This window comes from Aptenodytes forsteri, unplaced genomic scaffold (assembly GCF_000699145.1).
Source record: "Aptenodytes forsteri isolate BGI_AS27 unplaced genomic scaffold, ASM69914v1 Scaffold662, whole genome shotgun sequence".
NCBI classification, from domain to species: Eukaryota; Metazoa; Chordata; class Aves; order Sphenisciformes; family Spheniscidae; genus Aptenodytes; species Aptenodytes forsteri.
Window position 1 is genome coordinate 500145 of NW_008795718.1, and position 10846 is coordinate 510990.

General features: G+C 41.8%; 1 protein-coding gene across 1 annotated transcript in view; it reads left to right on the forward strand.

Moving 5' to 3' along the window:
* Positions 1-10452, forward strand: part of GGCT (gamma-glutamylcyclotransferase) — a 15376-nt gene extending 4924 nt beyond the window's left edge. The window contains exons 2-4 of the mRNA XM_009283573.2: positions 3098-3243; positions 6379-6514; positions 8958-10452. Of these exons, the coding sequence (XP_009281848.1) occupies positions 3098-3243; positions 6379-6514; positions 8958-9107 (432 nt within the window). The 3' untranslated portion in view covers positions 9108-10452. The remainder of the gene's footprint in view (positions 1-3097; positions 3244-6378; positions 6515-8957) is intronic.
* The last annotated feature ends 394 nt before the right edge of the window (positions 10453-10846 follow it).

The following is a 10846-nucleotide window of genomic DNA, read 5'->3' on the forward strand; positions in this document are numbered from 1 at the left end:
CAAGACCCCACGCGTACAGAGTTACGAACCTGAAAACATAAGTAGCAGGTGCTCAGCTGGGTTTACGGGACAAGTTTCTGGCAGTTCTAAAAGGATGATGCTTCGTTAAAAAAATCAAAATTCCTCCTTCCCCTCTGCCACGCTGGTGACAAGCAAGGAGCCCTCCCCGTGCTGTGTCAGGTGGGGTGCAAGCTTTCACCCCGTACTGCACAACTGCAGCTGACACCTTCCTAGGCCCTGGCGGTTCTGCCCCCCTGGGGTTATTAAATGTTAGTATATCAACTTGGCTTTAATGTAGACTTGGAAGTATGAGCTCGTGGTCATTAAGCTGTTGATGTACAGATCTACACAGCTGGAAGGATCCTTGGAGGAGCAGAGCATTGACTGATACCACTTAAGGACAACTTGAAGGTCCTCTTGGGGTAACTGGCAGGAAACAATCTACGTTAGAGTGTGTGAAGAAGTTCCAAAAACTTGTAATTAATAAACTCCCTATAGTCAGATACCTGGTGTCTCTTGGGACCATCAGCCTGGCAACTGGGGCCTGCTCCTGTAAAGTGTGAGGTGCTTACAGGTACCGCTGAGGAGCTGAACGCGCTGAGAGCCCGGCACCTTGCAGGGTCAGACCTTGGACGTGAGGAGGAAAGCAGCAGTGTTGCGCGCTTACCTTTGAATAAAAGAAAGCCCTATGCTTCAGCTCTCCTTTTGGGTACCAGGTAGATTTTCGGGTTACACAGCGAGCGTCCCTTGCCACGCTGCAGGTTAGAAAAGCTGCTAGCTTTTCTAGCCAGCCTTTGACAGATTGCTATGCTCCCTGCTAACACCGGGTGGCTTCGCTCCCTTGCTTCAAGCTGGAAAATCACCGATACTTGGGAGTGAGGAAGCGCACAGAGGTTGGAGCTGGTTTCTGTTAGTCGCTCTATGGTAGTACCACGTTGGCTTAAAAAAAGGAAAAATAGCTTGTAAACAGAGTACTTTGGATGCTAAGCTAGAATATTAAATTCACTTCCCTCTGTTGTTATTTTTTAAAGTGTTGTTAATCTTCAATCAAAAGCTCTAAGAAATGGGATGTGTAACAAGCACAGAAAGGGTATTACACTGGTACTTAGAAGAAGGGCCAAAGACCAAGCTCTTGACCCAAGAAAGTATCTAGTGCGTTTGTTGCCTCTTCCCTGCAGTTGCCCGCACGGCGTAACGTAGGGTTTCCTGCTTCCGGAACCCGAGCTAACCACGCTATTGCTGTGCAGTCTCTGTTGCCCTTCTTGGGTGGTATCTGACTGTTTTATTCACTTCCTTGCAGGTATTCAGTGCAGGTCAGGTCCAAGAAAATATAACTGGAGGAATAAAATAAAAATTGGTGCTTTATTTTTTTTACTGGACTGCTGTGAGCATACTTGGCTCTACGGGAGTATTTCCTTGGGGCTGCCCTGCAAGCACTTGTCTACATCTATAATTTCAGTTTGCGACTCGACTGGACTATTTACTTGTGTGCAAATTACTCGGGCTTGACTGTCTGCAGGGTCTAGTCCAGAGTCCTCCTCACACAGTAATCCAGTGACCCGAACATTGCAAAGCCATTTTGCAGCAGCTTATCGAATGGTTGATGACTAGTGTGTCTAAGTAAACTTTTTTCTCGTGAAATTAGTTTAGTGGGGGACATTTTATGGGGAGGGAAGAGGACTCTATCAATGGAGTAAACAGTGTGGCTTTGCCAGGCTGCTGATTATCACTTATACAAAAAAAAACCCAGTTAGATTTGTGTTCTGATCAGTGCTGTTGTTCTGTGTGTAAGCCTCCAGCTGCTCAACTTTTGCAACCTTTTCCCCATATCTGTTAGGACGCATTACAAGAAGGTAATGTGTCTCAGAAAGTGAATATTAATATGTACATGCATATATTCCAAATGAAAATTATAGCTTAAAGAGGGTGATCATGAGAAATATGCAAAGCTGTGGGGTTGTATAGGTTTGGGTTTTATTTTTGTTGTTGCTTTTAATCCTTTTTGCCTTTGCCAGATTTTGTTGTTGTTGTTAAGCAGGTAGTCTTCCGTAAAGTTGGGTTGTTTTTTTTTTCTTCCCCTTCCCTACTGCTACGGAAGGATCCACAAATTGGCTAACAAGTAGGAGAGGAAACTGAGTGTATGGAATCAGATGGGAAATTACACTGGAAAAATGCAAGAACCTGTTATTCTCTTTTGCCTATATGGTAACGTTTGATATTACTTGTAAGAAAAAGAGATACTTGATTTATAAAAGAATGTTTCAACTTGCAAAAACCTGAATAAGCTCATTCAAGGAGGCATACGCCTTGGCGTGAAAATACCCAAGAATGTTCCAGTTGAGTGACAAGATGGCACAAAACACTGGAAAATACACAGGATGGTATTTTATAATTGGGCAGTATTTGTGCATGAGGACAAGACCCAAAGCTCACCATCTTGTAGGCTTCTTTACCCTTATTATTTTCCTGGACCCTGCATGGTAGCATTTAAGTCTTACAACAGCACCAAAAGCTGCAAAGGAATGGGCACCAAGTAGGCATGTCTTTTGAGGAACGAGAAGGCGGCAGTAATCAGTTCCCTCCTTCATGGTACACCTCAGGCAAGAGCCCTTCAGATTGTCTAACGGGAAGCACATCAGCAATCCTGTCACTGCCAACTTGGGCAAAAGTCAAGCTGACATTTCTTCAGCGCTACTGTGTTTACTGCAGAATTGGGTATGCATGCTACTCTTGAAAAAGGGCTACCTCCGCTTTCTTCTCACTGCTAGAAATTGTTAGCTAATGTTTAGGCCAGACTACTAAGAGGTTTGGATGTTGATCCAGGTCTCCGCAGACCAAGACTTTTATCGGTAGTGCTATCTGCCAGACTTCTCTTCCCTTTGTCCCAAGGCTGCCGTTTCTCATGGGGAGGTGGAAAAGGCTGACTTCAGCTCCTCATGAGATGGGAGCTGGATCAGATCCCGCCTGTCCGTTCCTCCTTCTGTGGCTCCAGCTGACTACTTGTAGACTCTCCTTTAGCTGCCCCTTTCACGTCAAGAATAGCCAACAGCCCTTATCTTAAGTGGAAATTGATTCTCTGCATTGGTTTCATTTGCAGGATTTTAAGCTCGAGTTTGGCCATCATCAAGGCAGGACAAGTTCTGTCTGGCGTGGAGGTACAGCCACCATTGGTCAGAGCCCTGGAGATGAAGTATGGGGAATAGTGTGGAAAATGAACACTAGCAATTTAAGTTCACTGGATAAGTAGGTGACTTAACTTTTGCTGTCTTCTACTATTTTAGAGAGCAATTGAAAAGTAGCAGTTAATTTTTGGTAAAGAGCTGTGTGGAAGCTTTGGTGTTGGAGTCAAGAAGATGCTTTGCATTTTAATATGTGAATCTCACTTCACAGTACATGTATTGACTTCTAACACATTTGTGATTCAAATGGCTTTGCTTTCAAGCTAAAGCTACTTAGAGGTATTTTAATAAGGTGTGGGCCTTGATTTGGAGCTGATACATTGGTCAGGCTCCTTTTTTTTTTTAATCCCTGTCCTCACAATGTCCTGTCCCTTAAATGACTAGACTCTGTATTTGTCCTGTGACACTTCTTCCATTGCTTTAGGGAGAGTTTCCTTTGAGACTGACATCAGTTTCTGTCCCTATACATTTGTAGACTCCAATTGTACTGGAAAAGGAAGGGATGAGGACAAGACTTTGCAGAAGAGAAGGAGATCTTTAATACAGGCAAAGGGACCTTTTGAGGAGGTTATTTTGCATGTCTTCTCTTCTAAGGATTCAAACTTTTGTAAACTTGAGGTAGATCCAAGCAGGGTGCTGGGGTTGTTTTGTTTTTCCCTTTGAATGGGAGAGGCTGCCTGCACCATTACAATGCATGATGGAGAATGTCCTGCCTGTGCCTGATAATTAAGTCAAGTTTAAGGCAACCTGAACAGGTTGTTCCCAGGCTGAAGTCTGGAGGACCACCTGGGTAAACAAATCAAGAAGTAGCATAACTTCTTGCAGGGTCTAAGGCAGGACTTAGAACTTAATCTCCAAAACTCTGGCTGGTGTTATGTGTTTATTGCAGCTTTTGGGATGCGCCTGCACAGCGTGGTGCTGCTGGTGCACAAGGATCACTTGTTCAGAGCAGTTCATCACTGTCAATTAATTCCAGTAGAAATCTGGACTAGTGAGGCTAAGGAAGCAGGGCATATTAAACCCATTGAAAGCATTACATTAATAGAGTTCTCCTGCCTCTGGTACTGTTGCCACTTTGGTTATGGCTGCACTATACTGTGTAGACATGTCCATCTAACCTTGGCCACGAAACTTGAAGTTCCAACTTGTTTTTCATTGCCTACAGTGAACCTGAAATACAACAGAAACTGTTGTCCAAGTTCTGTTAGCACATCATGGGAATGGGCACTCTTAAGTCCTGGTTGGGAGTGTTAGTCCCAAGCAGGAGGGCATCTAGCCGGTATGCTTCTCGTTGGGGAGAGCTTCACATGTCCCTGCTTTATTATCTCTTCAGTTCCCCCTCTGTTGCTTACATTAACACTTACCTCCTGGTCCCCTTTCTGCTGACCTTTACTGAAATCTCCTGATTTACCATTCTTTCCTAAAGCATAAACTTCAGAAGTATAAAGATGCTGTCTGGCAGCATCTGCTTTGGTAGTAACACTGTGTTCTCCCTATGGGGACAGCGTTCTGTATTTTAACTTCTAAAGTGTTGTTTACATACTATAGAATAGCAGATCCCTGGCATTTGTTTGACAGGGGATAAACTTTAATGCTGGCTAAGATGCTAGAGACTTGAGAGCTATACCATCACCAAAAACTGCAGGATGGACACTCGCATTAAAGATTGCTTTTTCCCAGCTGCCTCATTGATGCCATGAAGGTGGACTGGAAATGGAAGGAAACAAGATGTGTTCTTGGCTTTTATAACAATAGTCAATAGTGTTCTTCTAAGGATTGCTCCTAACCAACTCGAAAGAGCTTGCATGTGTTCCTGCTGAAGATCTTGGGATTCTTTGGCTGTGCGCAAGCAGATATATTTGTAAGTTCTCAAGCAAGTTATTTCCTGAAATTTCCATGTATCAAGAAAAAAAAATTTTCACTATTTGCGCCCCCCCCGCAATCTGGATAAAGTCTGTGCTTGGTTATCCAGAAGTAGAGGAGGGAATGTGTAACTGATGCTGCGTGTCATTAGTTGAAATACTAGTAAAACAGCATAATATATAGAAAACAAATATGGGAGGGGAATCTTTTGCTTAGATGGCTGAACTTTTTGGCTTCAAATGTGTTTTGGTGCTGACTCATGGTCAGGTTTTTTTTTTGTCCTCTGTATGTTACAAATCTGTAAGTTATAGACTAAATCATGACTTTTCCTCATATATCCTAGCAATGGACGCTACTTAACATTTTTCTTGCTCTCACACACCCACGTGACTTATTTTGCAGTCTGTTGGCCTTGAATCTGCACTTAGCTTCCAGTCTCTACTTGCACTTAACCTAGTTACTCACATAACATGGCCCGTGTTATGTATGTTAAATAACTTGAAATGGTAGTAAGTCTTCGAAAGAAAGATAAGTTGTCAAAATGATATTTTGATGAGCGGCATTGAAACCCATGTTATCACTCGTATCTAAAGTACATCCAAAGTTAATTGTGCTATGAAGTCTGTCTTGTATTGCTTAAGCGTCTCGTTTACTTCTTACTATTTCCTCAGACTTATTGATGGCTAAATGCTAATGGTTGAAGACAACAAGTAGCCTTGTTTTTGAGTTTGGTTTTGTTTTCCTAAGACAGCATGATTTTGCTAATAGAAAAATAACAAAATGTTTTTTGCCCTGATCTAGTGCATTGTTGCTGTACATGTCTTGCGCAAATTAAAGGGTGTCTTGGATTATTCATTGGAATGTGCATCGCAAGAGTTGTGCGAGTTTCCCCTTATTCAAATGTAACACAATGTGCAAGATAAAACTTTGCCAATTGTTTCATTCTCTGAGCAGAAGGTAATGAATGATAAGTGCCTGGCTCATTAATTCTGATAATCTTGGTTGCGTTTCTCTTGTAGATTACCAGACTTGCACAGTAATTAATTCACAAGGAGTATTCTCTCTCTAGCTTTGCAAGTTAACCACTAGTCATCTTTCTTACAGAGCTGAAATGATAAAAGTGAATGCTGCTGCTCCTTTAGAAACTTATTTTTGGATATGAAACAAGTTTGCACAAAAAGTCCTGGAATATGTTTTGCTTTGTTTTTCTTTAAGTCTGTTAACGGTGCAGACTAGTGTCCTGCCTTGAATTCTGTTGTAATAAATGCCTATGTTTAATTGCACAGTTTGTTTGAAATCAGTTATTTGGCATGAAAGGAATATATGTCCTTTACAGGCAAGAGGGAGTTGATGATGGCATTTATGTCCCAGTAGAAGTTAATGTCCACACTCAAGTTGGAAAGGTACTGACCTGTCGAAGCTACCAGATGAAGGACTATGTCTGTGGTCCCCCTTCTCCTCAGTATAAAAAGGTAGGTGTTGCATCACTGTAATTTTGGAGAGAATGAACAGAAATATATAATGCAGTATTTCTGTCCTATTTAATAAGTACTTTATTTACAGTGAATGAAAGGCAGGAGTAACTCTAATGTAAAGGTATAACTTAATCCTTGTGCAATGTAATAGTGCAATGACGCTTGCAGAAGATTGCTCGTTCTTAAAGGCCTACTAAATCAGTTTTATTTTTTGGCTCAGTTATGCCTTACGTGAAGCCTCTATTTAGCTTGTGAATTAGTTATGACTGACACAAGGATTTCTGAAGGATCTTGTTTACCTATATGCAGCGATTCTCTGAAAAATTAATGTACTCCACTAAAAGGACAGAGGGGGAAGCTTCTGTGGGGAGAATACAGCATCTGGCTTGTAGTCTCAAGGACATGGATTATCCCTATTGTCTTATGAAGTATCTTACTATCATTTAATACAGGAGTCCACCTGCCTCCTTTTACCAGATGCATCATCCGCTGGCTTGTAGTCTCAAGGACATGGATTATCCCTATTGTCTTATGAAGTATCTTACTATCATTTAATACAGGAGTCCACCTGCCTCCTTTTACCAGATGCATCATCAGTATATCACAGGACTTCCAGCAACATTACAGAGCACTGCAGGGTTCCCACTTGATGGCTGGTGAGGCAGAAAAGTGTTTCAACACTGTTCTGCAACACACTGACTCTATAGGGACACATGATCCAGTCACGCAGCAGGCCTGACCTGCTTAGCTTGTGGGATCTGATGCAGGCCTAGCCTCGGGTGGCATGACTGCATGTCTGGAATTGTGCAGCTATTAGCAATTGCAGATAGACATCACTGTAACATGTTGACTTTTTCTACCAAAAGCAAAGAAACAGGGCTTGAGCTTGTTAAATCCCAAGTGTGCCGCCTTCTCTTAACTGAGGAACTTGCTCCTATGAATCAGCTTCCAGGAGCATAGCTAAGGCCAGCTGCTGCAGGACTTCTGAAGAGAAAGATTGCTTAGAAAGCAGGCTCTGCTACTTCAGAAACCTCCTCCCTGCCAATCCGCTTCCTGTCAAGACAGATATTTAGAGCTTTTCAGGGAGTTAATACATAGCCTGCTGCTGTGTGTCAGCTCTCACCAGTATGCTGTAAGAGCAGACCTCCAATATTGGCAACTTTATCTAGCTAAACATTCCCTCCTGCTGTTGTCAAGGTCAGGTGTTAGTTCTCTTCTTCCCCCCTGCCCCCAGCTTTTGTTTAAGTTAACCAGGCAGGAGGGCTAAAAATTTAGTACAGGTGACTGCATCAGCACACAGTGATCTACATCCATCTACTGTTGTGTACTTTTTGTGGCAAAGTTCATCTCTCTAGACACCTCATCCTTGAATTTCCTGGCTGTTGAATGCATGAAAGAATATTTACAATAGTGCCAGTTTTTAAAATCTGCGTATTTAGCTATTCATTTCTATGTGGGAGCTTGCTGGTGTCTCTTTCAAGCCTTGGCTCCTTCAGCCTCCTCTTTTCCTCTCACTGTCACTTCTTTTCTCTTGCACCAATACTTACGTTTATTTTGTATGTAGAAGGAAAGCTGCAGTAATAAACTCTAAGGAATCTGTGCTTTTTCACTGAGCTAAGTTTCTGTTACTCCTATAACCTGTCTAGGTACTCACTGTTGTGCTTTGGATTTGAACAGCTTAGTTTTAAAAATAACTTCAATAACACACAGCTTCTCACTCAGATGTGACACTAAGGCTGGCTAAAGGCATAAAAAGTAGTTCTCATCCTTGCTGGAAGAAAGAATGGAATAACTGAGTAACAGCTTAATTGTACAGTCTTGTGCACGTTAGTAACATTTCAGAATCTTAGGGTATGTCTTGGTAGTTACGTGCCTTCTCAGAGTAACTTTGTTGACACTGTTAAGGTCTTCAGTGGTCTTCCAGAAGCCTTTGGCTATCTTTAGGTACAGATAACATTATTTGGGATTAATTCTCTTGTTACCTTAAGTGGTTCTTCCTGTACAAGTAAATGTTTGGAGGGGTCTGTCCTTCCTAACACTATTATTGAAGGCTTTTTTCTTCCTCCCCCCCCCCCCCCCCTGATAGGCTGGCTAAAGGCATAAAAAGTAGTTCTCATCCTTGCTGGAAGAAAGAATGGAATAACTGAGTAACAGCTTAATTGTACAGTCTTGTGCACGTTAGTAACATTTCAGAATCTTAGGGTATGTCTTGGTAGTTACGTGCCTTCTCAGAGTAACTTTGTTGACACTGTTAAGGTCTTCAGTGGTCTTCCAGAAGCCTTTGGCTATCTTTAGGTACAGATAACATTATTTGGGATTAATTCTCTTGTTACCTTAAGTGGTTCTTCCTGTACAAGTAAATGTTTGGAGGGGTCTGTCCTTCCTAACACTATTATTGAAGGCTTTTTTCTTCCTCCCCCCCCCCCCCTTTTGATTATAGGTTATCTGCATGGGTGCAAAACAGAATGGCTTGCCAACTGACTATCAGAAGAAATTAGAAGCTATTGAAACTAATAACTATGCAGGGCCGGTGCCAATCATGGAAGACATTGAAGCTGCTATTAAAGCAAAGAAAATAAATTCTGCATAAGAATACCTCTGCGCTTGCTTGGCCATTCACCTGGCTTTAGATACCTTGCCTCACTGTGCTGATCAGCAGTTTCTTTATTTATCAAGAAAAGATGAGTGTGCTGTGCATCTACAGTAAGCCATTAGACATAATTTGCAGTCTGAAGACGTGCTGACATTGGTAACTTCTTCACTTTGTATGTATAGCTTGAGTACATGCTTAAGTTTTTGCAGATTTGGAAATTATCTTTTTGTAATTGTCATGCAGTGCTGCCCGCAAATTTGTGCTTCATGTCCTGTTTATAGACCTTTTTAAAAGAAAAAAGGCTGCCTTGCTGAGTATTGGCATCTGTTGCCTTCTGAGAAATAAGGGCTGCAGGATCAGGCCCTTTGGTTTTTAAATGTTGTATACACAATTATTAAGAATTTCAAACATTTGTTAGAGTGCAAAGTAGAGTCAAAACTCTAAACCAAGACTAAACTTTTTTTCTCTGCTGCTTCTCTTAGTGGTTTAAAGCCCAACCTATCTGAAGCTATGGAGCTCCTGTTTCTGTTTGTATAGTTAGTAAAGAAAGCAGAGTAATATTTTTTTTAACTATCTCCATATTTTTATGTGTTAGTCCAAAAGGCAACCAAGGCCTGAAGACACCATTCAGCAAAGGTTCTCATTCAAAGCATAATGGCCTCCTTCTTTCTATGTCTAGTAATCATCATAGGTGAACTGGTTAGGTATAACCAACAGATTTTAAAGAATTCATTTTAGTTAGATAGTTCCAAGGTTTTTTAAATTACTTTTTTGACTGGCTTGTTGCTTATCAAGGCCTTGGTCTCATGTCCAGTAAAATCAGGAAGTCTCTTGTGAGTCCTAGCACATCTGTTCATGGTTTTGTTTGTCTGTTAAACCCCAGATGAACAGACTTGGCCTCTTCCCCCCACCCCCCCCCCCTCTGCAAAACTGGAAGCTCTTGTAAGAGGTCTAGAGCTTAACTTACCTTTATGGTACTTGGCAACCCTTGTAGGTAGTCTGTGGGGGACAAGGAAAACTTGATAACCTGGAAGATGTCAAACAACAAAACTTTGGCTTGTCTTCTGTATGGCGTATTTTTTTTTTTCCTCTTGATGTACAGAGGGGTGTAAGATATAATCGGTGTCACTGTGTGAATGCTTAGATAGGCAAATGACAAAGTAACAGACTTACCATGTCTTCTCTGCATAAAATTTTTCTGTAAACTTCTGCCGGGGATGTATAGGTGCTGTCCTGATGTCTCATGCCCATTTCCAGAGTTGGGCACTGTGACTGCAGTAAAACATAGTACTTTCTGTATTAGCACTGTCTAGTCTGAAACTGAGTAAATAAAATTGTGATTACCAAACCTCTCCTGTGTCCGTTCAATGCATGCTTCGAGAATATCAGTGTTGCTTATGTAAGCAAAAACTGGCAATGTGGAAATGTAACTGAAACTTCCATTGGCTATTTGCATTTTTAATGGATCTAATTTTGGCATGGAGGGCAAAACTGTGCATGAACACACTCCTCAACACCAGTGTCTCTTCTTTTGCTTTACGCTTACCAGGCTCCTTTGGGCTTTTGAACTTTTAAATGGGTATTTTACTGTTGCAAGAAGAAAATGGAAAATAATACCCTGACAGCCTCCTTGGAGGGAGTTGACAGGAGGTACTTGATGCCTCCTGTTGAGGAAAATAGTGGGAGCTCCTGAGGGCCGGGGGAAGGCCTCCTCTCCCGAGGCGGGAACCCTGGCA